Source organism: Morone saxatilis, unplaced genomic scaffold, assembly GCF_004916995.1.
Source record: "Morone saxatilis isolate NCDOM2014 unplaced genomic scaffold, NCSU_SB_2.0 Contig16, whole genome shotgun sequence".
Classification (NCBI taxonomy): domain Eukaryota; kingdom Metazoa; phylum Chordata; class Actinopteri; family Moronidae; genus Morone; species Morone saxatilis.
In genome coordinates, this window is record NW_023339718.1 from 17099211 (window position 1) to 17126376 (window position 27166).

The following is a 27166-nucleotide window of genomic DNA, read 5'->3' on the forward strand; positions in this document are numbered from 1 at the left end:
AGTAACCGATCAGAAGGACTTTCACCAATGTATTGCTTGCTAATGTTTAAGTATAAAGTCTGAACCGATTGCTGAGTCAGGTACAGAATCAAAATTATTTTCATTTTCTTCCGAATCATTTTAGAGATTACTAGAATTGTTGAGATTTTCATTCCTCTCCACTGGGATTATGGTTGACCTTAATGGGCCATGAACTGTTTAGGAAGGCATCAGTTTTAACTGCTCACAATAGCAGGAATGTCTTTGAAAGTAAGTACGACAGAGTCTATTGCAGCATGTCAGCTCGGATAGATAACAAATAATGATGAATTCTTCAACAGGCCTTAGCTCTGAAGAAGGGAGGATCAGAATTGACGACTGGATTATCAAGTAAAGTCTTCAGTCAGTCTTAAAGTACAGTTCTGATGCTTATTATGTATATGTACAGAATAACAACTCTGAAGAATTTCTTGTTCATGGGTTCATAATGGAATGGTTCTTTAAAACACCTTTTGGGGCTGTAAACGTATGATCAGCAGCAGAATTACCTTGCGTAGGGAATCACTGATCTGATACGCCGGATTGTTATCTTTACTATTACCTAATTAACCACATCTGTTATCAGCAAGCCATGATCAGTCTACAATTAAAAGTTTCTGACAATGTCATTGTAAAATTCAGTTTTATTTACATTTATTCAGTAAATGTATCAGAGGTGAGGTATTGCAGTTGGTATTGGGAGTAGAAAAGTTGGATTGTTGCATCCTTTTGCGCCCTCGTGAAGTTTTGGTTTTGCTTTGGAGAGAGGCGCTACCTTGAGAGTTTTGCACCACTGGGACCTTGTTTCTGTTTTCAAGGTTCAAATCTTTAATCTTGTTTGTTGCTGACCAAGACAAACACGGAAAGGTTTTCAGAGATAAAATTGTAGTCAAATTTGAAAGTAAGTGTTTATTTTGCTTTCCTTCACCTTGAACGGAATAGTTATTTGTTACAAAACAATCTAAAGTCAGGGTCTAACCAAGAGCTTCAAGTCATGAATATTTATCGTTTAAAAATTGTATAAATTCTATAAAGAGCTCTAGCGCTGCCTTGTTGCCCACTCCAGCAGCGCCTGCAGCTCTTACTGCTTATTATGTGTGGACAGCCTGATGGTTGCAGTCTAAAGAATCTAAAGGTTGCTGAAAGCCCTTTGGATGAAAGAGTATAATTATAGCAGTTGGTCCTGTCCGAGTCAGACAAAAGTGCCCTACACATCTGACATTATTACAGTAACCCAATTTCAGCTGGGCTGCCTCAAGCTGTTTAGAGGCCCATTTTGTTTTCCTCTTTCTTTAAACTTGTCGAGCCATGGGAAAATAAGTAACAAATCCTAACATCTCAAGCGAACTCAGGTTCCTCAGATTGACCCCTCATTAGATTTGACCTTTCGGAGCTTTGCTAATCCATGTATGAAATTGTTTTAAAGCTAGCTGATGCCCATAATTAATGTGATTGGCTGCGGCTGGAACCAGTGCCGACCTCCCTGCCAGTACAATGAGTCAGACTTACAGTCCATGCGCTGTAGTGGTTTTGGGTTGAAATCATATTGGCTGCAGTGGGACCGAGCTGCTCTAGCCTCTAACAAGACAGCCTCATGCCTGCCAGCATCTCACTGACTCAGTGCTTTGCAACTCTCAGCTAACTTCATTATTGAATAATCAGAAAGAAGTGCGAGATGTACTGTATTTACTGATTAAATATCAAGCTTGAGTGACTTTTACAAGATGTTTTAGCCTGAGCACTTGAAGCTCTTTTACTATTCATGACAGTTTAAGACTCCCTTGAAATGACACGACAAAAGGCAGCAACTCTTGCCGCTACTCTCTTTTGTATTTATAGACTTGCTTCACTCTGTCCGTGACATCTTTTATCTTTTATTTTTAGGGCCTCCAAGGACTTCCAGGGTTGCCAGGAAAGCCAGGGAAGAGGGGCCCAAGGGTGAGTATCTCCCAGTGACAAGTTTCCTACTTATCTTCCCAGAGTTCCTCTTTTTTTCCATTACCACTTTTCAGTTCCCCTCCAAAATCTTCCATATGTATTATCCTGTATCTTAATGATGCCTTAATCATGTCTGACCTGCATTATAGCACAATTACACCACTAGCAGTGCACTGACTTGGAAGACCTTTGAGCGTTTTGATCAAGCACTCAGTGACATCTTTGGATTACAGAGCATTATTCAGCCAGACGTTAGTTTGCTTTGGCTCTGGGTTTGATCAAGCTGTGCTTCTTTGCTGCCAAGGTCCATTTGTAAAGCTGGAGAGCAAACAACCATAAGCTACAAACCTGTGGGTTGCCAATGTAAAATTAATTGAACACATACGGTAGGTATTAGATGGTCATGAAAAAAATACGAGTCTATATACACATATATTACCAGAACAAGTAGTTTCTATCCCATACATAAACAGCAATGCTACTTAAATTAGGCTTAGGTCCTATGTTAACATCGGTGAATGCTTCTACTGTACTGGAGACCTCCGGTGCCATATCTCTTATTTTGGGGCTCAATGTCAGTCCACAACTGTGAGCTGCAGATGGAACCACATAGAGTGAGTACAGATGTTATGTTCAGTTAATGTTTTCAGAAGAAATATAAGAACTGGGAGATGATTTGTCCCAAAGGACGGTTTGCTATTTTAATTTATTTGTAAGACCTTTAACTGATTGTGTATGTAGTTGCTGCCGCTTCACCTCGCTCATTTGAAAATGAATGAAGCATAAGTTGAACTTGGCATTGGAGTGAGTCCTAAGCTGAAATAAAACTGCTAAAACTTAAGGCAGTGAAAAAGTGGAGAGATTCCTGGTTTGGTTGCTCTTTTGCAGAGCTCCTGCTGAAGTACTGCTGCAGAGCAATTGTGCTACTGAGGAGTGTGCGTAGGAGCTACCTGCCGCAGCCCGTGAGACTGTGCCCTGCGGTCAGGCCTCAGAGGGGTGGGCTGTGTGGGAACCCAATCTCTCTAAACAAGGAAGAAAGAGGGCTTTGTCCCCATCTTATTAAAGGCATTTAAGACCCTGTCTGGAGCTCAGCAGCTCTATCCAGTAGTACACCAACCTCTATAGAGTTCATTCATCATCAAGCTCTTGAGACCCAACTGCAGGCCACACCGACTCAGAGCAAAAAAAGGAAAAAATAAAAAGAACCTGAGGGTGCAGTTGAGATTTTTACTGATTGTTTTCTTGAACCAACAGACTTTTCCCGGATAGTTCACGTGATTAGGAAGAAATACCACACAGCTACACACATGATCTACAGAAAGCTCTAAAGTGGACTCTGGCCTGGGCATAGCTTATACAAACATTAGGAATAAAAGTGACATTCATTGTGGTTTATATTTTAAACATACTGTACTTGTATGCAGAAAGTTGATGAACAGTAACTCCCATATTTAAACTGTTTGGGAAGTCACACACAAGGTTTGTTTTGCAGATATATACCTTAAACTACAGTTCCATTGTAATAAAACTTAAGCTTGTGTCCATTTGTGTTGAAACTTTAAGTATTTAGAGATAAATCAAGATTTGTTTGAAAGAGATTTACAGGAAAGAAGGCTGAATGTGACCGTCAATCCTTGGTACTGCTAATAAAACATCTATTAAAACTGTTAATCGATTTTATACTGAAAAGTGCCAAATCAACATTTTGCAATGCATAAACTAGAGCATTGTTGTACCATTTTTGCCCCAATTTGTGTCCTTGTTTGTTCTTGTTACTTTTCAGGTAAATTATGTAGAAACTTGTGTATATAGATTGGAAAGACCGCTAAGGACATTACAATAAGATTGTGTCGCCTTTGATTTGTGAAGTTAAAAAGCCTTAAGACATTTAGGACATGATATATTCATTCTCCTCAGAATTGTCTGATTTGCTCAGAGTGACTCTAATGTTTGGAAATCCCTGCCTTTCACTTTTACCTTTCAAGTCAGAAGTCCTACTAAAATATGATGTGAACTAGTCTGCAGTTGCTATTGCATAAAATGTGTGAATAGTGTGACCTGTGAGGGGAGAGTGTAAGCTTCTTACTCATCACAAAAGCTTTACAGCAGTTGGGATGACAGAGAACCATCAGGGCTTTACCTCTCTGACAGTAAGGTGTCATGTCTGACTGAGCAGACAGTCTCACTGCTACCACCGAGCGGCATCTCTTACACGTGAGAGCGTCCACGTTCCTCGACACAGGCGTGAGCCCGGCAGAGCACCGGAGTTCACCCGGCCCTGAAGGGGAGGCTTGAGAGCGGATCAAAGAGGGCTTTGTGCAGAGAAACGCAGTAGCCAGTGTGCAGTCAGTATGTGACGCTGGGTTTCTGTGAAATTGAAAAAAAAAACTGCATAATTGTTTAAATAATGGTTGACACTATTATGACATGAACTAAGGAGTCTGTGGAGACTAGAGCAGTGGAAGCTGTTTTTGCCAGCACTTGATTAGTGCAGAAAACTGAACTGATTTATACATGTTGTTAAATTTAGATTATTTTAAAATGAATTACATGTGCATGAAAGAGCAGTTTCTCAGAGGCTTGATTAGGTTTTTCTCTGTCATTGGTTACACAGACGTTTTCAAATGTTGCTTGTACTTAAGCTAATAGGGAGCACATTTAGAGTTAAGTGCCAGGGGGTTCACCGAAGATACCAGCAGGCAGTTTGTTCATTCTTGAATTATTTCTGACAGTAAAACTGTGAGCATATGTACATTTCCAGATTTGTTGACCTTTAATCTAAACAACTTTCCATGTATTACTTAAACATTAATGTTAATGTACTGTACACATGACATTTAATCAATACCCAGCTGATGAAAATCTTTACATTGGCAACTCTCAGTATGTGGTAGGTCTACCTACCGCACAGTGCCTCTGGTACAAAGAAGGTGATGCATTTTATGTTTCCAGCAGCAGCAATTTGTTTTAAATAAATGCATAAAATAAAAAAAACACCACCTTCAGAAACATAGTTTCATGATTCATCAACAGAAAATGGTAAATGGTAGTTGCACACTGAAATGATTACTTAATTAACCTTTTTACAGAAAATGCATTGACTAAAAATTACACTTCCTGGCTGCAATTTTTTTAATGAACATTTGAAAACTTGATGATTTGGACTGCTGTATTTGTGGCTATTTTATAGACTTGACAAATAAATAATCCCCCCTAAAAAAAAAAAAATCAGTAAATTGTCAGTTTAATTGTTATCCCACTACTACTGGCCACACCATTTAAATCTTAGGGAAGCAATTAGCGCTTAGTTAGCCCCAAAGTTCTTGCCATAAAAAAAAATAAGATCATACACATTATATTGAACATATACGCTAAAGACATAGTGTTTCCTTTCGTGCCATCCAGTGAAGGTGTAAGTGGGTCTTTCCAGGGTTACTGGCCTATAAAACTGGTAGCCCTCCACGTGTCACCCCTGTAAAAGTCATTGGCCCACATCGTAAACCTGGTCACAACTTTGGCATATAGGTGCCCTTCATCTGCAGGCCTCAGGTGCGAGCGTGGGTTTGTGTATGTGCTGACGAATACTGGCTTTTCTTCTGCGTATGTTTGGGTTTACTTGCTCATGGTCGCTAAATAGTTTCTTGTCAAGAGTTCTTTCTTAATAATTAAGCATAGAGATGCTTCATTCCTCTTCTCACCCACGCGAAGATAGATAGACAAAGTGACTCATTCTCCCCATTATGGTCGTTTCCATTGGGATAACTCGCCCACTTTGTCATCAGCACCGTGCCTCCTCACCTTATGTACTAGCGAGAATGCAATTTGTAATACTCTGTCCCGACCTGCCTTTTTCTCGACGTCTCCTTCTCCCTTTGCTTCCTATCTGGAGATAATGACTTCCATACGTTTTAATATCCAGCGAGTGAAAAGGGGAATGCTCTGAATAGAAGAGGAGGAGGAAATCTGTAGATGAGCTTCTGTTAAGTGTCTCCATATGCCCAGGAGCGAGCGCCTGCAAGGAGAGAGGTCTGGCCAGTTTGAGGGGAGGAGAGCTGCCCAGGCTGTTTAACTCCTCTCCACAGTCTGATAATGGAGTGCAGATAAATAACAGAGACTGGCTGGATCACCCAACCGTACACTTACACCTTTTGGCCTTCTCCGTCTGTTTGACTCAGAGTAATCCTATCCCTCACTTTCACCTCCAGCTCGGGGGAAAAGGTCTTTCTTCACAACCCATGGAAAGTCTGAACAACTCAAAAAACGGGCTGAAGATACAGTAGCTTCCTGTTCAGGCCATATAAACATGTTTCAGTGCTTTCAGTTTTGCTGGGGAAGATTTTCCATGCTCAGCATTTAGACCCCGCTCCACACAAATGCGCAGTTGAACCGAAGACTCCTCACTTGGATGCCTTAGGAAGTTGTGGCTTTATTTTTCCAAACAATCCCTCTTTGCAGCTCGCTTGATTTTATAGTCCCTTCAACCAGAAAAAAATACATTTTGTCTCCTCATTCTCTGCTCCTGTACGTCTTCCTGAACGGCATTACTTGCAGGCGATAGTCCAATTTGATAAAACATTTGGCACAGATGGTGTGATGGATGAGTGGCCTTCGCTTTGTGGGACCCCAGAAACCAGTGGAAAAGTGTGGGGATGGGGAAAATCACATCCATATGTCATAACTTGGACAGGCAGGCAGGAGACAGTACATCTCACAGAGCACCTATACATAAACAGGGACCTCGGGGCGCTGCTGACTTGTCCCATAATGCAAACAGTGGAAAGAAAACAATATGTGCATACATCTGTGTATACCTCCTAACACATAGCACTAACCTAACCCCCCCTTTCCTGCTGAAATAGAGGCCTGTTCAATGACCCCGATGATCACCTTTACTCAGTGTCTTCCTTAATCATGTGTCTCTATTTTCAGGGTCCTCCTGGCCCACATGGAAACCCTGGTCGCCCTGGACCTCCTGGTGTAAAGGTACGGCATAGAAACAAATTAATAATTTTATACAACATACTAAGGATCCAGACTATAGTAATTGATTCATTTTTGTGACTCAAAGTGTTAAAGACACAATCCATGATCCCACATTAGAACAGCACAGGAACCTGTTATCACCTCCAAATTGATTGACAGGCAATTTAATAGACTAACACTAGACAGCAACCACACTTAAAAGTTTAAACTATTAAAAAAATACCGTTGCACTGGGTGACATGTTCCTTCATCACCATGCACACTGACACTGTAATTTATTTTAAGCCAGTACCACACCAAAATCTGTATTAAAAAAAGACCCCAATAAATACACAATTTTGCTCCTGTTTGAGTTACATTTTCTAAAAACTACAGAGTCTAGCTGTTTTTAAGGATTTATGTCTTCGGTAAGAACTAATGGGCCTGCGCCTGAGAACCACAGGCTGAGTAAGGAAGTCTGAAGCTATGAGAGATGGACTCACCACACTGTTTGTTTTGGTCTTTTCATGAGAATTGTCGAGAAAGAAAAATACAGAATAACAGCAGCCTTTTCCGATGCTGTTAGTGGTTAGTTTACACAGAACACAGCAGGGAAACTAGTCTGTATTTTCAGTTATGATAAACTGACAATCACAAAAAATCCTTTTCATATTTATATCAAACTCTAAACATGTACTGTATATAATTGCACAAGTGCATTAAGAGGTGGATGTATCTTTTAACCTATACTGTCTGCCTTGTCGGCACAATGCTGGATCCTTAAAGTGGGCTTGTAGATATGGGAAAACCTCTTTCAAACAGTACAAAATGATGACGTTAATAAAATATAATAATATATATATATATATATATATATATATGAAGTTTTTTTTATGCTACATACAGCATTATGGTCCACATCTAACTGATGTACGCAGGGGATTTTAACAACAACACAATTTTTTTGTGGTTTTCCTTTGTCATCCAATGTTTGTTTGTGATTTCACTTAGTTTGCATATCTGAGGTCAGGTCCTCTTGGCTTCACAGTACAACTCTTTCAGCCTCTTAAAAAGCCATTTGTTTCCCTTCAGGAGAGAACAACAGTTTTAAGCCTGTCTGACTCGCTAATTTGCAAGTACTTGACATCAGTCTGTGTTCCAGTTGATTTGAATTCAAGTCAACAGAGAGGATTGCTCCGCTTCATAATATGTCAATCTGATATCACAATAGAGTCTGTATGTTAGACTTTGCTGGCATGAAACGGAAAATTGCCCCGTCCATACCTAATCCATTCAAATTTCAGCCTTTTCCACACTGTCTTTCGACATAAGAAAAACCCATAATTGATACCATGCTTTGGCCTGCTTCAACCAGGGAAAAACCATAACTATTATATTGTACATATGTGTTACTGGAGCCTAACCAAACCTGGCATGGCTCAGTTTGACCCATTTGCACACAAACCTCAAACAGCAGACAGCCTGGCAGTTCAAAACATGTGTGTTAGCTGGATTTAGTTTAGAATATGTCCCTTTATCTGGGTGTAATGATGATAAATTGAGACACGATGATGATCAATTAACCTATTGCTGTAAGTAGCCTACCAGTAGACCTAAAATTAAATAGATGAAGGCATCAGTAGAAGGTACATATGCTCATTAGGGTCTTGAGCTTTCGGAAGAAGTTATCTCATTTAGCTTCAATTTGAGTTTAAACTGCTCAGAGGATGAAGTTTAGGCAAAAATCCTTAGACAGTGAAAAGACACAGTGCTCATGTATGTACTGTATGTAGCTCTTGGCAGGGGTTGCACTCCTGGCTCTGTTAAGAAATCACTCTAGAGAAAATTCCCACAAAGACTTTTAACTGCCAAGCTGTAGCTGACATGAACATGTAGGTTTCAATGGGCTGTTGTAGATTGGAAGTGCCGTCATACTTTTGCCAGTAACAAAGTAAAATAAAACCTACTCCTTTGAAGCCATGCATGTCTTTCCACCTATGACTGAACAGTTGCCCTTCGCAATAAGAGGTCTGGGAAAACAATAGCCCCCATGCTCCTTTTAAGTGTTAGCTTCAGGACTGCACCAAAGTGAGTCACAATACAGGATTCCTCCCACTCCCAAACTTCAATTTGTTCAAGGAAATGTGTTAGAACACTTGCAATCAGCTGATAACAGCTGTTTGATTGCGCTCCAACCAACTCAGTGCTGTAACATTTTTCTCCATATTCTTGTTTCTTTATGATAAGCAACACAGGAAATTATCTGTTTCTCCATGGACCTCTTGCATTACAATTGCATAGATAACTGGGCCGCTCTTTCACCAGTGCTGATGTTGAATGCTGACCCAGAATGTGCTGACAGGATTCCCACTGCCCGAAAAGGGAGAAGAATGTACACGATCACTCCCCTTAACTTCATGCTGGCTTGGTGTAAACCGACTCACCGGAGGGCATAAATGGACTGCACATTTGTGTAAATACAACTGGCTAGGCTCACCAATGAGTACTATGAGCTCATTACTCTTCGATAGTGTAAATGCAAATAGCAAACTCCTCTGCGCATTGCAAAGTGGAATGCTTTGGCAATGCAGGAAATATGCAGTGAACGTTGGTGCTGTGTCTACGGTTGAAAAAGCATTTCTAAATGTGTGAAAAAATGTTTTCTGTTTTTATGTTTTAGGGACAAAAAGGAGATCATGGACTGTCCCCTGGTCAAGCCCCAAAAGGACAAAAAGTATGCATATTATCATCTTTCTTCCCAGAAAACGTATTATTAGCAGACACAGTCATGCAAATTATCTTGGTGTACTGACCCAGTTTGTCCTTTTTTAGGGAGAGCCTGGTGTCATGGGCCCCCCAGGACTGCCTGGCCAAAATGGACGAAAGGTAGAAAATCTGATTTGTCTCACAAACTCAAACTGTGTTTTTGTTGTTTGCGTTTGTGTGCTTTTAAATCTACAAGGAAGTAACTGATATCCGTCACTGACCCTGTCCCTTATTTGTGAAAGTTCAAATTGTACTTGTGTGTGTGCTCTTTTTCCATTCACAAAAGATTTTTTTAGATGTAAATCAGACACTCTGAATAAATGAGTGAATGAGAATGGAGTTCTGTATACCGAGGATCACTAAATCAAACATAAACTTAGACCTTGGCCCACTCTGAACTGCTTTTGAGGGGGAAAGCTGTGAAATTGCCGTGTTTAGAGGCTCCAGCCAAACATGGATGTTTGGAAAGCAGCCTCTCATAATGCAGGCGTCAAGGAGCACACCTGTGTTCTGGCTCCCTTGTGGGTTAAAATACCAAAGGCTTGAATATTTAGGATGTTACATCATCGGTATCACGGCCTCCAAAATGATGAAGGCAGTTGAGGAGAGCTAAAGATTACTGAGGGAAACAGAAGTTTTACATGCTTCCTCCTGCATGTTGTGTCACTGACTCTCCGGAGAACAGTTCTTCCAAAAAGCAGGACATGTTATGAATGTGGTTTCTGGGATCTGGTGCTCTGGATTGTTAGTCTACACTATTTTTTTTACATGCCACTGAGCTGGGTTATCCTGACAGAGAGTGATGGTTAGCAGCAGAGCGTTTTCTTCACGGCCTTATGCATTTTATCCTTGGCCTTTTCCCAAAGCCTGTTATCCCACTCACAGTAATTACAGATCTCAAGTGGGCCAGAGCCTGTTGGATTTCCTACTATGCAGAGTGTGCAAATGACATAGAACTCTGGAAGTGAGTGACTTTGTTAGTTTAAATCAATATTTTTGCATTTGTTATTTTTTTAACATATGAGTATAGCTGTCAGGCCTAATCCAGTTGGTTCCCACTGAAGACGGTAATCAGTAAAACAACAGATACTTTGTATGATCTTTGAAAAAGCTCTGTTAGGCACTGTATATTCTCAAACAGGACTAAATAGTGCACTTGTTGGGGACTATTTTCAGCTGCAGATTGCTTCACATTTGATGCTTTAGTAGCCGAGTATTTACGGCAGCAGGATGGTGGTGGGATTGACTCAAAATAAAAAAATAAACCATAGTTCATTGTACCAAAATGTATGTGGCTCATCAATGTGCTCGTCAATGTTATCCACGTTCTTCTTAGCTCTGTGATGCCTTGCAGGAACTACAGCCACGCCGTCCAATTATTCCTTTGACTGAACCAGTGTGAGTGGTATGCTATGCTTTTTGGAAAAGACTGTAAATGATGTAGGAACACAACATGTCACACCTGGAATAGGATCATTTGATTAAACCTCTGCTTTCTACTACAGAGGGATAAGAGGACAACCTCAAGACCTCGCATCAGTAAGGAAAAACCGGTCTCGCCCACAATTCATTCAAGGTATCATGGGGTTAGAAATAACATGGATAGTTTTTGGGCAACAGTGGAGCTCTGTCAGGCAGGAGCTCACAGGCAATACTTGTTAGTAGGATCACTTCAATATTGTTTTTTAAGTGTTTTGATAGGATTGGTTACCATTAAAGAAAGTATCACTAAAACAGAGCCAGTGGAGTGGAAGTGTTTCACTCCTATAATCAACAACACGAGTATAGTAGAATGTTAGCTGATGGCTGATTCCAATAAACAGCAGGCCTCACAAAATCTTCCACCACAACTCTGCCATGTTTGCTATCAGTTACCTCCCAAAAGTGGAAAGGGCGACCATGTGCAGTTAATTTCCATGCCAAACATTTCACAAATTCAGCATTTCCCCCTATGTTGTTATCAGGGGACAAACCTCGGAAACAACACTTAGACCATTGTGGGATAGAAAAGCTCTCCACTGAAACCCCGTTATGTTAAATCCATTGACAGCTTTTTAAGTGGGGGTCCCCACTCTACTTACTTAGTGTCAGGTAATCTCCAAGATTTAGTTTAGGAATTAATAACTATGTATGTAGATTTCATTGCAAGTAACAGACTGTTTTCATTCTGGGTAAGAAGAAGGGAAACTTTACAAAGTGAATCACTACTCAGTCACCTGACAGTGTTGAAGGAACATCTGTTTAGAAAAACAAAGTCATAAAAACTTGTGGAAAAAAATCCTCAGACAGGGCTTCTTCTTTAAATTACACTGGGCAGTTTATCATCACACTACTCCTTTGTGGTCCGTTGTCAGAATTATACTCTGGTGAAGATAGAAATAAACGAAAACTGTGTATCAGTAATGCAAAAGGTCAAACGTCAGTTTTCGAATGCCAGTGCCAGAGGAATGCTAATTAGAAAACGACTGTCACACAGTAGAAGAAATCCTTTGTAAGCAACTTTCTCTCTCACTCACACATACACACACCCCGTCTTCATTTGGGACACAATAGTATGACTGCAATAATGCATTGGCGGGAGCTCCAACAATCTGTTATGCAATCGGACAGCACTGACTGTAAAAAAAACCATCTGGTGCGCTCAAAGTTCCTCCATTCAGTGTAGTAGCGGGGATAACTCCAGCTTGAAAAAAAGGAAGACCTCTTTGCGCCTTGTGAGTCATAGAACATGTAGTCATGGGAAAAAGCTGATAGTCTTCCTGCTGATTTATGGTAATTGGGGATCTTTGCTGGGTGTGGCCCACGTTAGAGGTTAAGTGTTTGTAACAGATCTCCTTTTCCTGCTCTGATGATCCGCTCAGGTGGGATTCTGTTCCCTCTGATCTGTTAACCTTAACTACACTTATTCCCCACAAGTCACTGCTGACAGCCATACAAAGTATAAAAATGCAGTTTGTATCCAGCTAATAAAGGCAAGGCAATCAGCTTGGCTCTGCTGAAAGCCACCAGACACCTCATTGCTTGCAGCTGTTCTTAACTCACTTAGATTTTTTTGATCATACTCTGGCACGGGAAAGCAAAAAGTCCTTACAGGGCACTTTTGTATTCACATTACGCTGAAATTCCATCATCTGTCACAGATGAAGCTCGAGGTTCGCTCACTCTTCTGCTCTTGTCTGACCAGCCAGTAAAACTATGACCTGCTGCTGCTTTATGGACCCTTTTCGCTGAGTTTTGTGCTCAGTCTTTGGCCCGCTTCCAGAGAAAGCCCTTCTCACTGTGGGAAATGTGTAAAGATGTAATGGGGAGGTTGCCTGGAAGTCAGTCAGCGGTCTATGCTGTAAAGTAAGAAGAGACTCGTGTGTGTGTGTCAAAACAAAACACTGTGAGGAGTATTTCCAGCTCTGGACCAGTGTGTATTTTACACAGCCAGTTCTGATCATGGCACGCTGGAATACCGCTCAATTTTTTATTAGCTGTGCAGCCCTCAAGATTTTTCCTTCCTGCTCTACAGCTTTGTATAAAAACATACCTTTATTTGCTGAGTGTGATTTGTCCAAGAAAGGAGTGTGAGGCTTGCCAGGTGGGAATACGTTTTTTTGTTTTATAATAAAAATAAAAATCTATGGAAAGCACAGTGTATTTTTTGTCTGCCAAAGAAAGTCTGTTACTTTCTCTGTAAGCAGGGGAGAGACACTGCTGCCGTTGCTGCTGCTGCTGCTCCTGCTTTGCCTGTTGGCTGCAGGGTTAATCTGGTGTGAGTTACAATAATTAAAACAGTTTGCTCTTCACAGAAAGGGAGAATTAATTGAGAATGTGATCTGTCGCCATTTTTGTGTCACACAATGGATTTACAGGACTGTGAAAGCTGCCCATATACCATACACATGCAGATACACATGCAGATACACATGCACACACGTACACAGGACAGACTTCTCTACTTTTACTGTACTCAGCTGCATTGGCCTTGCTGGAAGGCCCAGACACATTCTTTTGTCTTTTCGTGGCTGCAGTGCTTTGGCTCCAGCAGGAAACTCATCTATTCCCAAAAATCCTGTCAAGATATTTCCAACTTGAAGCACATTGCTGTCTTTTAGTAGATAAATAGACAAATAACCATCAATAAGGGGTTTAACAGAACTGTAGCAGCATCTGATAGAATTACTGTGGTTAATTGACCAGCATCTGGCTTTACTCTGTGTCCAAAAGCTGCAGGGGATGTGACAGACAATTTGAATCTTAAATAATAGTTGCCTTTCAAAGTGTGTTTACTTCTTTCTTCCTTTGCAGAGACTCTTTATTTGACTGAGGAACAAACCCTGACTATTTGTAAAAGATCAACTCATGAGTGTTTTTCTTCTCTGTTACATACTTCAGTGAATGCACAAGTTTAGCTTTCTGCTGATGTTTTAATGATCAGTTCTCACATCACGATGGTGTCAGAGGCCTGAGTGTATGAGATAGCTGTGGTATGTTTTCTGAAATGTTCCAATGGCATGTTATTAATTTAATTCTCTGAGTTAAGATGATACACAAGACCAATATTGACCTTTTTTTATCAACCTGGGACTTCAGCCTGCCAGCATGATTTTATTTAACAGCTTCAGGCATGTCAGTCTCACTCTGCCTCAGCTTCTCAACCCTGCCTGACCCACCGGTGGGTCCGTCATTATTAACTCATGTTGTGCAGTCAAACGATTTTCAAACTCACAAAAACTCATTTAAAATTCTGATCAAGAGTGCAAAGTTCCAGGTTTGAATATTTTATTGATTTGAAGCATTGAGTAGACACTATATATGATATGTGTGTGTAAATTGAAGTTGATAAAGGGGAAACAATACATTTTATTTATATAGTCCCTTTCAAAATCCGGCTTACCAAAGTGCTTTACAGGGTAAAAGCTTCAACTTTGGTTGTTTTAAAGTGCTTAACAAATAAAGTTGGATTGGATTGGATTGGTAAAAACTACAAAACAATAGGAATCAAACACTAAGAACCATAGCACCGTCAGTAACATATATAGAATAAGCAATAACCACTGTAAAATAAAGCAGTAATAAAAATGAAAAATAAAACAATAAAACCACAGTTAATAAAAAGGTTACATAGAAGAATAACAGGCAGGCAAGACTATAACATTGCATTTTAAGAAGAGACTCAAATGAAGTGATTAGCCATCCTGATCTCCTCTGGAAGGCTGTTCCACAGCTCGGGGGCCCTGATGGGGCCTTGAGCAGCATTTAAGGACCTCAGTACCTGTGAAGGCACATAGAGAGTTAAAAGGTCAGAGATATAGCTTGGGGTCATTCCAGGTTTTAAAAGTGATAATGAAAATTTTAAAATCCACTCTAAAGCTGGCAGCCTGTGCAAAGATGAAAGGATCTGTGTTATGTGTTCTTGTTTTCAGGTACCTGTTAAAATCCTGGCAGCTGCATTTTGGATCGGTTGTAGGGAGAAGAGAGACTTTTTGCTGGAGAAAAGGGAGTTAATATCTATAATACAATAACCTAGGTGGGAATGGATGACAATTTATAGATGTTCCTTAGTTGAAAAACCGTGACCGTATGACAGATTTGATGTGGCTATTCAATGAGAGGTTGCTGTCAATCAGAACACCAAGATTTTTCTACACTGCAGAGTATTAAAGTTGGAGTAATGGACCTATCATGTTTCTAATATCAGTGTTGGATGAGTCAGTACCAAATAGAAGAATCTCAGTATTTTTTTTTCTTTAGTTGCTGATCCGGGGCCATGTCTTTAGGTCTAAAGACAGGGGAAACAGGAAGTCACTGCGTCCCGCCAAGAAATAGTCCCACAGACAAACCCCAGTAAAATCGTCTTTTCTACATTTTTGCATGGAAGATATAACTTAATAGTGACAATGGTAGAAATACGTGGATTTTTTAAACTTTAGACAAAGTCAGGCTATCTGTTTCCCTTAGTTTCCTGTCTTTGTGCCAAGCTAAGCTAACCATCTCCTGGCTGTGGCTTCATATTCAACAGACATCTGAGTGGTATCAATCTTCTTATCTAACTCGCAGCAAGAAAGTGAATACATGTGTTTTCCAAAATGGCATGTGGTAGAGTCACACTGCGTCCTGAATGATGTTTCAGAGACTTTAGCATCCTGCCAAATATAAAAAAAAAAACCTGATTATTTTTTCACATGAAAATAACCCAAATTTTAACAAACGGAATATCAGCACCACAATTAGCCCAGTCTTAATAAAAAATCTTAAATTTAGTTGCATTCCTTGTCCTCATCATTGCCTGCATAAACTCAATGAAGTAGCCTTTTAAAGTTGAGCCCTGCTTTACATCAATAGCACCAAATGTCTCGCAGGACGGTTGCAGAAGGAGATTTTAATCCTCATGTATACACTGTGGCTGCAGGCTTGATAGTGCCTGGTATCGGCCTCTTGATGGTGACTTGTTTGTTTACACTGATACAAATGTTTTTACATCAGCCTCTGGACGCCAGCGGTTTACTTGTTCTGCTGCCGACAGCCCAACACAGCCGGTGGCTAATGACTTCACACTTGAGGGGATAGACATGTTCTTCCCCTCTGAGATGACTACATATGACTCTATCTGCACTCTCGTAGGCCTTGACTGTGAAAAGATGAATACATTTTGTAACCAGCTGGCATGCTCATTTGAGACCCCGGGGCATTGAGGTGACCATTAATTGCCCTTTTGGGTTTCACTTGTTCCTGTCTAATTGGTTTACTGGTTTAACTAGCGCAAGATTGTTCTGAATTGTTTTGTAAGAGTGTAGTGGTGGCAATGATTAGGCTAACTCATGGCCAAGCAGCTGTGCTGACATAATAAATAAAAACTGCATTGTTCTTGGGTAGAAATCGTAAAGAAGTGTTTTATTCAGGGTTAACCAGCCAATTCTGCTGATAAGTGGTCTATTAGTTTCACAGCTATTAAGTCTGTCTTTGTTGTGAACCCTTTTAAGCTAAACCTTCCGGGTCTTTATTAAGTTGTTTTATTGAACCTTTTTATAAGGAAACAAAGTCAAGTCCTCTCTAAGGCAATTGGAAAATCGTTCAACATAATTTCTGCCCCTGCGGTGTTGATGGAGATGCTCTTGAACACAAGGTGATGAACTTTCTAACAACAGAAATTAGATTAAATTTGACCATTGACTTAAGCTTTTCTACCCAACATAATCCCTTTTTCCGAGGTTCATCATTTTGCATTGCACTTCTCTGTGGCTTTGTGATCAGAATTTAAATAAGATAAAATGCCATAGTGTTTTCGCTTTGACTTATTGTTGTGTATGTGCAAAACTCTAACGAATTTGTTTCTCTATCAACAGGGACAAAAAGGTCATCCTGGTCCTTCTGGTCTCCCAGGTGAACCTGTGAGTACTTTATTTCTCCCTAATCACAGTTTAATATCATACATTTTTCTTTCTACCACCAAGTTATAATGTCACTCCCTTTTGGGCCAGTCAGTAGTAAACACATCAGTAATTAACCTAAAGGTCATTAAGTACGACGGGAACATGCTTTTTGTGCAATTTATGCAGTTTTGAAAGTGCATACAGTAAACTCTGATGTGAGATGCATAATTGCCCCTTTTAAAGAATCATTCAACGGTGTAAATGTGAATATTATCATTGCAGTTAAAAACAATCAAAGAGGATTTTCTGAACAGCTGAAAACAACCAAAACGTGATTCCTCTTTGTTCCCTTTGTGAGGACAGAGGTCCTCTTCCGGAGTGTTCTCTTTGAAAGTTTATTCGTTGCCTGACTAAATGCGGAGCGTGCGAGTCTGTTTGTACTGTCTAATGGTCTGCGCCGTGTGTTAGCTGTATATCGATGTATGTTTACTCTTTGAAAAGAAGAGCCAAGAGTCCACAGAGACAGTTCCCATCAGACACCAGCATGTCTTTCCATTTATAGTTACAAAACAGGAGAAAGGGAGGGAATGACAGAGAAAAAATATTAACACAAACACATCGGGACGTTTAAAAAGAGGCGTGGGGGTGGTGGGGGATTACAGTTAGAGAGACGAGACATTAGACATGAGCTGTTCTGGAATCTTGGCGGGAATAGAGAAGGAGCGATTTTTTTGGCACAAGTTCAAGTGGGCTAAATAGTTTGGACACCCCCAGGTCATCCCTCCTCCTCCTCCTCCTCCCTCTCCCTTCTTCCTGAGCCTAAATCCTGTGTACTATCTTTGAGAAGAATGTGCTGTGTCACAACGAAAAACTGTTTTCTGTGTCCTCGAATTCTCTCTAGAGATGTTGCACTATTTTGTATGGAAAATGGCTCAAACAGCACATGGTTGAGCTTGCAGGACACTGAGTTATGATTGGCCCGTTAATGCATTCTAAGGCTTGTTATTTTTGTTAGTGAAGTCCAATTGATTGTTTTCTAATTCAGTGAAGATAACTGGCGACACCTTGTGCCAGACAGACATTACTTCTTGGTTACCGAAGACACTCCCGATTAACTTGGTTGAACTTACTACGTATAACTTATAAGTATATACGGGATGTGAAACAAACCTGATGCTTACTTTCAATGTTTCTCTCCGAAGCGCATTATGTGTAACTAAGTTGTTGAATGCGTTTTTTTCCTCATAAATTGATTAAAAAACGAATCAAACCTTCATTTAACGTGTGTCTGAAATCACCCCTATTAACTACACAGTGCACTGTATTTACCCTCCGTCATTTTATTTCACTGTCGAAATTGTGAAATGTGTGGACTATGCGCCTCTACCCATGTGCATTCAGAAATCCTAAATAGTTTCCATGGCACGTCCACTTCCACTGCTAACAATCCCACAATGGAATGGGTTGCATTTCATAGATGCAAAACTTACTGATGTGTGACTCTAAACCTGTCAGTGATGATTAAGCTTCCAAATACAGATTTACTGCTCACCATGTAGTAAGCCTGTTACATATGGAGACGTTATGTGTAAACGAGAGAGGGAATTTAGACACAGCCTGTTTATGTGGATTGGAAGTCTTCCTGCCTTTAACTAGTACATTTCTATGTTTCTTGGCATGCTACTAAACATTTAGATGATCACCCTCTGCAGTCAGCAGGAGTGTGACCAGCATCACCTGTGTGCTCATGCATATACTTGTATGTCCTTGTACTGGTAGAACATAAGATAGGAACCAAACATGTACTCGCTTTTAAAAAAAACAACAACAAAAAACAAGGTACCTTTGATTATTACATCTCTTTGCTTATGTTGCAATAATAACCTCCCTGCTGTTCAGTATAACTTATATTACATCAATGCTTCCATTATTACTACAACTTTTACAACTGCTAATATAACTACTGTTTTTCTGTGGATTTCTTATATCATTTTTAATAATACATTAACATTTTCATCTTTCATAACACATTAATTATCTGTTTTTTTCCAAGGAAACTGAAAAAACAGAATCATAACTGTAACCAGTGTATAATGAATGCGGTCAGCTTCCAGTATACTGATCAAACAGCCTGTAATTTCTTCATTCACTAACTAATCCTGTTTTACTCTTTCCATACATTTACAATTAAATGAAACATTCGTTAAGAGGGATGCATTTGGTTTGGTCTCACCACAAGGAAGGAATGACTCATGTATTATACTGTACTGTTGAAGAGGATAAACATATTAAGGCAAAACTGCGCTCACAGTAGTCTTAACAGCATGTGGTTCGACCGCATTGTAATAGCACTTACTGTCGGATTAATTGAATAGTTAGAGTGGCAATGTCTACAGTGGCGCCTCTTTCCTTAGGCAACACTGACTCAACTAAACAAAGGTCTTTATTGAAAAGCTAAGAGATTTAAATTCCTCTATAGGACCAATTGACTGTTCTTTATTGCTTCATAAATACAGTGCTTGTTTAAAATTTTTATTATCTTTCTTAGCGTCTTATTATTGTAATCAGCGAGTCCCCAACAGAAACCATGTGTGCATAAAAGACATTATTTTTTCTGCAGAGCGCTGCTTCCCTCCCACAATACTGGTTTCTTCCTTCCTTTTCCCTCTTTTAGTCTCTCGCCCTCCTCCAGTGCTGATTTCTCTTCGGTCTTTCTCTCCGCAGGGTGACCGGGGAGATGATGGAAGCCCTGGGGCCAAAGGCTATCCTGGCAGGCAGGTGCAGTAAATCTAGTGTTGCGGTGCTAGTTGTGCAAGGCCACACACACAGAAACAGAGATACACACTCACACATAAAGAGAGATAAAACAATAAATAGAGGGGAGAAAATCATCTCTTCTTTGAATTCAGCTTTTTGAAATATTTTGTCTGTTTTAATAAATCAGATTTAAGCTAGTGATATTTGCTTACCGTCAGAATGATGAATAAAACTGGAATTATAAAGAAAACACTGACCCTGTTTTCGGTCAAGATATTGGATGCTGGCAAAAAATCTTAGCCATTGGCGTTTTAGTCTCAAAGAACCTAAATTGGTAAATCCAAATAAAAAGTTTGTAGCAGCTCAGTGAAAATGAAAAAGGCCTCAGAATGAGAGGCAAACTGCTCAAAGCTGTTGAGAAGTACCTGTGGTGGAATTTCAAGGACGAATGGTCTAGCGAGGAAATAAACGTCAAAAGGTTTCCATAGTGAGCACTACTGTGAAGGAAGAAAAGGTAATAAAAGTGTGACTAATGCCACAGCTCCCAGGGTACAAATAAGCTTCCTCTGTCCTTCCAAACTGTGAGCGTCATTCCTTGCCCCACTTCTAGGAATAGTGTTTAACTTAAGAAGTCAAAGCTGGGGAGCATTAGGGTTTTCTCTACATTTAAAAATCTGTTTCCTCTTAGCTTTAAGCTAATTTAAACTCCACAAACAGCTGGACAACGATTCGCTCTCCTGCGCTTCCGGAATGTTTATGATAACGTAGAGTTCAAGCACGGGTCTCTGTGTTTGCCTCTGTTCTTTAGCGCACTTTCTGTGTCTGAACTTTGATCCCTATAGACACTTAGTGGCGTGTGATGGATTAGGCTTTAGCACCCCCTACCATCTGTGGGCTGTGAATCACTAGGGCTGTCGGTTTATGTCAAGGCGTCGCACTTGGCTGTGGGGAGTTCTCCTGAGCTGAGAGTTGATCTTTATAGTTGCAGGGGGAGATTTTCTGCACCGATGGATTTGCTGGCAGCGTCTCTGAGAAATGGATGCTGCATAAGTATTAACACAGCAAATGCCAGCCAAGAGGCTAATTAGAATTTTAAAAAAAGGATGCAAAAGTTGATGCTTATCGTCGAGCAGTGAGAGTTTTTAATCTGGTTAGAGATATAACATTTTTTTTCTTTGTTTTTCCAATTAAGTGTTTTCATAGCGACACAAATGAAGTTCTAACCGCAGAAATGTTTTTTCATCTATTACATTTAGGGTTTACCCGGGCCTGTAGGGAAAATGGGGCCAAAAGGAGTCAGGGTAAGTTGATGTTGGAAAAATAACAGCTTTGGCACGGATTTATTTCATTAAATGTAAACTCTTTTAAGGCATTATGCTTGATCTCTGGTAATAAAAAGGTGTTTTGAAAGTAAATATTGTATATCCCTCAGAAGGACTTTCTGTGTTTACTTGTATTTTATGTTCCTGTCTTGCACGCTCAGCTTCCACTGAAGACCACAGGGGAGAAAAGCATGACTCTTCTCTGCATATTAAAGCTTTTGAACTTTCACTTTCTTAAACGACCTGTGAAATGCCTGCTAAATGAGTTACCTAACCAGTCTGGATACACGAAAAGGCCAGTGTCATAAACGACACTTGTCTGCCCCCGTTAACTGTATGATGATAATGACAGATGGTGTTAGTATATTTAAAGTGCTGTAGGAGCAATGAACTCTGGCTCTCTTTAAATCATTTTCGTGCTTGCTGTTCTTGTTAATGTTAGTCAAATACCATAAAACTATATTGCTCTGCTGCCGAGCATAATCATAATGTATTCAGATGTTAGCTTCGTTAAATGTCATTGTAATTTCTGTTTCTGCCCTTTTTGCCACCTTTTTTTCTCCTCTTCCACTGAGCAGCTTTAGACAGAGAGATCTTCAGAGATGCCTGATGTGAGGGTATGTGCCCTTGGACTACATCGTGGAAGCCAGCACCATGCAGTCCATGGGCATATACACTTGCCTCAAGGCTTGGCTCTTCAAGACCACTCCACTGTAAAAAACAAAAAAACAGCGGCCTGTGAAGCCTGCGGTGGTGTAACAGATCAAAGTATCACAGCTGAAGTCTTTGTCGAGATTTTTAGACATGTGTTAGTGTTGTTGGCATCTAACAGTTCTTCACAATGTCCACCCTCTCCGCTCTGTCTCATTGTGCACCCTCGTCCACCTTCTTTTACTTTTCCATTTATTTTGCCACATCTGTTCCTCCACTCCGTCTTTTATTCATCTCTCTAGGGTCACATTGGCATCCCTGGGCTTTTTGGCCTTCCTGGCCCTGATGGCGAGAGAGTGAGTATTAGTGGCTGGGACAGTAAATGCCTACTGGGTTGCATTAAGTGACGATAAAATAGAAAAATATTTCATTCTTGAAACACTGCAGGCACACCAAATCACTATTATAAGCCCAAAGTAGCGCAAGCTCCCTTATGCTGTATTGGATCAAGCCTGGGGGCAAAGACAACCTACATCCCAAACCTCTCTGCTGTCTGGATACCGACCCAGCCGCGACTAAAATTCCCATGAACCTCCACTGCAGTATATCAAAACAGAATTATATTCCGCCAGCCTCAGCTGTGCTTTAATGCTGACAGGAAGCTTACATGCTAAGGTTAGGGTGAGACAACCAGAGTGTGTATGCATGAGGATGAACATGCATGAAGATAAAGTATTATACTGTAAATTGCCTGTAAAGACAAACATAGAATAACATAACATAATACAGTTTGCTTCACGTTCTCAGAACTTTATCCCTGGATGCATTTTCCCACTACAGGTTTCGTATTGTATATTAGCAAATTTGCATGCTAATGTAGCACTCAGCTCTAAGGACAACAAAGTACGGTTTAGACTGATGAAAGTTGAGCCACAGTGTAGAACCTGAACTTGCTGACAAGCTGATGTCCTAAAATGGCCATCCTACAGAAGATAAATTATTTGTTTCTCAATTTTTACTCCATCCAACATGTTTGTTTTATGTTTTATGTTGTCTGCTAGTGTGGTTAAAGACTTTTAGTCTTATAATCTAATTAGATGTTTTTACATTATGTACTTTTATCTCTCCTTTAACTCCATATCCATTTTTCTCTCTCTGTCTCGTAACTCTCTATTTTCTTTCCTGTTTCCAGGGAATTCCTGGCGTTCATGGGAAGAAGGGCAAGATGGGTAGGCCGGTAAAGTTTTCTCTCAACATACTTCTCAGAGAACATTTTTAATGCAGCCTGGTGAAAGTGAGGATGTTTTATTTTGATCTATGGACTCTTACTGTAGTGCAGAGCTACTTTAAAGTGTATTAAATGACCATTACTCTGTCATAGGCTCTAGTTCGAGTGTGAAGTCCCTCCTAGCTTTAGTCGTAAATCTGCGAAGAAAAGTTGTGGTAACTTCCAAACTGGCACAGAGATGCTAGGGATTACTATAGGGGCTGTCATACAGGGGAGAAATATGTACTATAAACAGTATTACTAAATGTATTAGAAATACAAACGTTCATTTGTCAGCAGATTACATTCAAATCCTCAAAGTCAGTTCCCTTTTTAAAATATGAAATGACTAGCCTTATATTAAAACCATCGACCCCTCATCTATAAATCTTGTATGATAATTTTTTTCTGGCTGAAGTTGATTAGGAAACATTGTAGGTTATACTGTGTGCTTATTACTGTGCATGTTTTACATTAGACTGATATGATAATGTGATGTGTCAGTTGTGGGTTTGGCTCTCGGGAGTCTCGGGGAAGTCTATCGTCATTGGCGCCTGGAAGTAAATTTCCCATCCTTCCTGGCTTACATGGAAAATACTAAAATTGCACACAACCACTTGTGTAAATCTGATATTTTCCCAGGCCTAGTCTGGTTATACACGTTTTTTTCTATATTATTATGCAGCAACCGTCAGTGACATACACTCAGGCTGGAAAATATGCTCATAATAGCCAAGTCATGAGCAAGCCATTTCTCTTCCTCTGTGGTGAAAAGTGAGGTCAGTCACTTTATGCAAGAAGTTTTTTTTCTGTCCTGAGTCAGCAGTAACTCAGTTTAACAAAATCTGGAAAGAGACACAAGAGAAGGCATGTTTGATCCAACAGAAATGCATGTGATTCACACGTCCCAAAGCCTCAAACAACTTAGGCCACAAAAAAGCTAATTCTGAGACTATGTTCATTTTATGGTGTTTAACAGCTCCCCTCCTCCCGTGTTTCCCTCATAGATGGAAAGTAGGAAAGTTGTTTTTTATCTATTGAATGTTATAATTGGCACATAGCAGACTGGCAGGACATCTAGGACAGATCACATAATTAAAAGGGTCTTGCCAACCTCCCTGAAAGTTGTTGTCAATATGAGAACAAAGCCTTGCATGTGTTTCTGATCAAACCAAGTCAGTTATTGGCATTTTTGGAAAAAGGCACATTTTTCCACATTTCCTTTGGGCTTCATGTTGCACCAATTACTGCTTATTACTTTTATCCACATTTGCCTAATGTTCTAATTTAGCAGTCTGCCACATAAACGATGCTATCTCTGCCATCTCTTGAGGTCTTCATATTTCCATTAGATCTTTTCCTCTCCTTTTGTTGACAGAGAACAAGATGTGTCGCTTCTATGCTGCCGTTTATCATTTGCCTAACCATAGCTCTCGCCTTCTGTAGACGAGTACTGAGCCATGAAGTGCCGTGGGTAGCATGTTGACCTTGGCACATTGACAAGCACACGATGAGCGTGTGGCCTCACGGCTGCATCATGTCTCTTGTTCAGCCTCTATAATGGAATTACGAGCACCAAGCAAAAAAAAGAACGCAGTCAGCAATTCCTTGGCCAAGCAGCTTTATTCAGCCATTTAGGCAAGTCCTGGGGGTTTGATTCGCGGGCTGCTGAGTGCTCCCTGCCAGCGCATGCACACACAGACACTCGGTCGCTCGGAAACACTCAGCCGTGGAATTTCCTGCCGGTCTCCCAGGAATGGAGCGCATTTGATGGGATTTGGTTGGCTTTACTCTGCAAACTTCTGTTTTGGGAAACACTTTGGGGATATAAGGATAGAGGGTGTTGTATGCTGTGCAGACTGTAAAGCCCCTTGAGGAGAATTTCTGATGTGTGATATTGGGTTGTGTTAATAAAACTGACATGATTTGGTATATAACCTGTGTTTGGTATGATAACTTAATTGACAAACCATATGATATATCAATAAATTCTACATCAAAATGGGGATTTTGACAGCCTGAGCGCTCACTACCCCCTCTGGTTACATGACTATCCTGTGTCTTTGTGTGCTCAGGGGTTTCCTGGTGACTTTGGAGAGAGGGGACCTCCTGGCCCTGATGGGAACCCAGTAAGTGAACTGATGTAGACAAATGCATGCTTTACTCCCTTTTAGTATTGTGCAGTTCATCTTGTGCTGCCCTGAAGTCATTACACTATTACAACTCAACACCTAACTTAGATTTCACCATATTTCAGAATTAACATAGCACATTTCATATAACAGTTTCAGTACTACTGTAATATGCTTTACAAGAAATGCAGAATAGACTCCTGAAGGCAGATGCAAAACACAATAAAAACAGATGCTACTACATCACTTGACTTTCTTTTGTATCTGTCCAGTTGGACTAGTGTGCTATTTCAGAGTTGGAGCTTATTTGCATATTGTTTTACAGAAAGAACATTTTATTCCCGCTCAAGACTGACTTTGAGGCAAATCCATGCCAGTAACTCACTCACCCATCATAATCCATACTGATGTGAGGGCAACATCAGCAGTTTCAGTTGCCTCCAGTCCTTTTTTATTTGACCCTCACTGCTCATGATAGACAGGGTCAGTGTTAGATTGTGATTGGCTGACCTCTGAGAGCCTCCTCCAGGCCTCATTTCCTCTGCCTCCAGAGGGAAGAGGGGGATGTTCCATTTGGCTGGATTCATCTCCTTTCATTCATACAGAAATAGAGGAGGCAACAGGAAGGCCACACTGGGCTGTGTGTCATCCATCTCTCCATTGGATGCGTAGCTTGGAGAGGATGTAGGCATGGCATGTGGCTGCGGGGTAGATCATTTAGACAACAAGCCTCTCTGTGTGTCAAGTGCCAAGTGCTCACTCACTCTGCTCAAATGAGTGGAGAAACACATTACTCAGGCAGTGGAGGAAAACACTAAACAAACAAAACATAGAATCATACTGTATGCTTTTATGTATATCAGCTCTGTATCTCTGTCTGGTCTGTGCTCATGTTACATCTTTTCTTTATCTCTTTCTTTGTCCTCTTAGGGTGAACTGGGAGCTCCTGGCCCATGTGGAGTCCCTGGTCTTATTGTGAGTGTTGTTGTGTCCTTCTCACTGATTTTATCATTTTAGATTATGTGGCTTATACAGTTGCTTGCTGGTTATAATAGTTTGATTCCGAATCTGTACTTGCTATTCTTATACATCTCTTCCCCATCTTTCTGTTGAGATAGTCAACTCAGAAATTACATGTTTGTTGTGTATTATGAGCACCTGTCCTGGATTTAAACCTTTATTTGGTGCCGACCAAATACAGAGTATCAAAAACCTTGCCGAAAGCTAGCATCCATTGTTAAATGAAAAAACATTTCTTAAAGTAAGAAGAAACCTTGTTCACAGCATCTAGTTTGACATGAACTAGTAGGTACACAGGTGTAACCAATGATACTAATTATTTTGCATTCAAGGCAAACAGAGTCAGTGTGCTGCTATTGTACAAAGTCTCTGCTACACCAAATGAATGGAGCTTTAGTTAGTATCATTTGTAACACCGGTGTTTACAAACTATTTCATGTCAAAAAAGCTGCTGTGAAAAAGGTCTATTATGGTACTAGTAGCACTAAATATAGCCACAGACAAACCGGGATGAATGAATTTGAAAATAATTTAAGGAACTTGTCTGGAAAGTGTTCTAACTTTTTGTTTTTCATGTGTTGTTTGCAGGGAGACATGGGCCCTGTTGGCATTATGGGCTTACCTGGACCACCTGGACTCAAGGTAAATTATGCAGTTTTTTTAGTTATGTTTCCGTGTGGTTTTGATATGGATAGAATATGAATAAGCTACATTTTCGTATTTTTTAAGTAGTGGTTCAGTTCACTTTGACCATGAGGTTGGTGTCAGGAGTCATTTATTCCACAGCTTGAGTATGGAAACCCTAGTGAACAGGGAAATCCCAGGACTATTCAATAATCATGTTTTCTTTTTTGCTTGCAAGGGAGTACCTGGAAACCCGGGGGAACCAGGACTGAAAGGTGATAAGGTGATCTGCATATGTCTTTCCCAGACTACTAACTTTCTGTTTACAAAAATCCTAGACGTGACAAATCA

General features: G+C 40.3%; 1 protein-coding gene across 1 annotated transcript in view; it reads left to right on the top strand.

Annotated features, from left to right (window-relative positions):
- Positions 1-27166, top strand: part of col27a1b (collagen, type XXVII, alpha 1b) — a gene marked incomplete at its 5' end in the record, with an annotated part of 61679 nt that overhangs the window by 8701 nt on the left and 25812 nt on the right. The window contains 13 exon segments of the mRNA XM_035657987.1: positions 1903-1956; positions 6886-6939; positions 9599-9652; positions 9751-9804; positions 17016-17060; positions 19767-19820; positions 21056-21100; positions 22075-22128; positions 22965-23009; positions 25115-25168; positions 26102-26146; positions 26780-26833; positions 27054-27098. Of these exon segments, the coding sequence (XP_035513880.1) occupies positions 1903-1956; positions 6886-6939; positions 9599-9652; positions 9751-9804; positions 17016-17060; positions 19767-19820; positions 21056-21100; positions 22075-22128; positions 22965-23009; positions 25115-25168; positions 26102-26146; positions 26780-26833; positions 27054-27098 (657 nt within the window).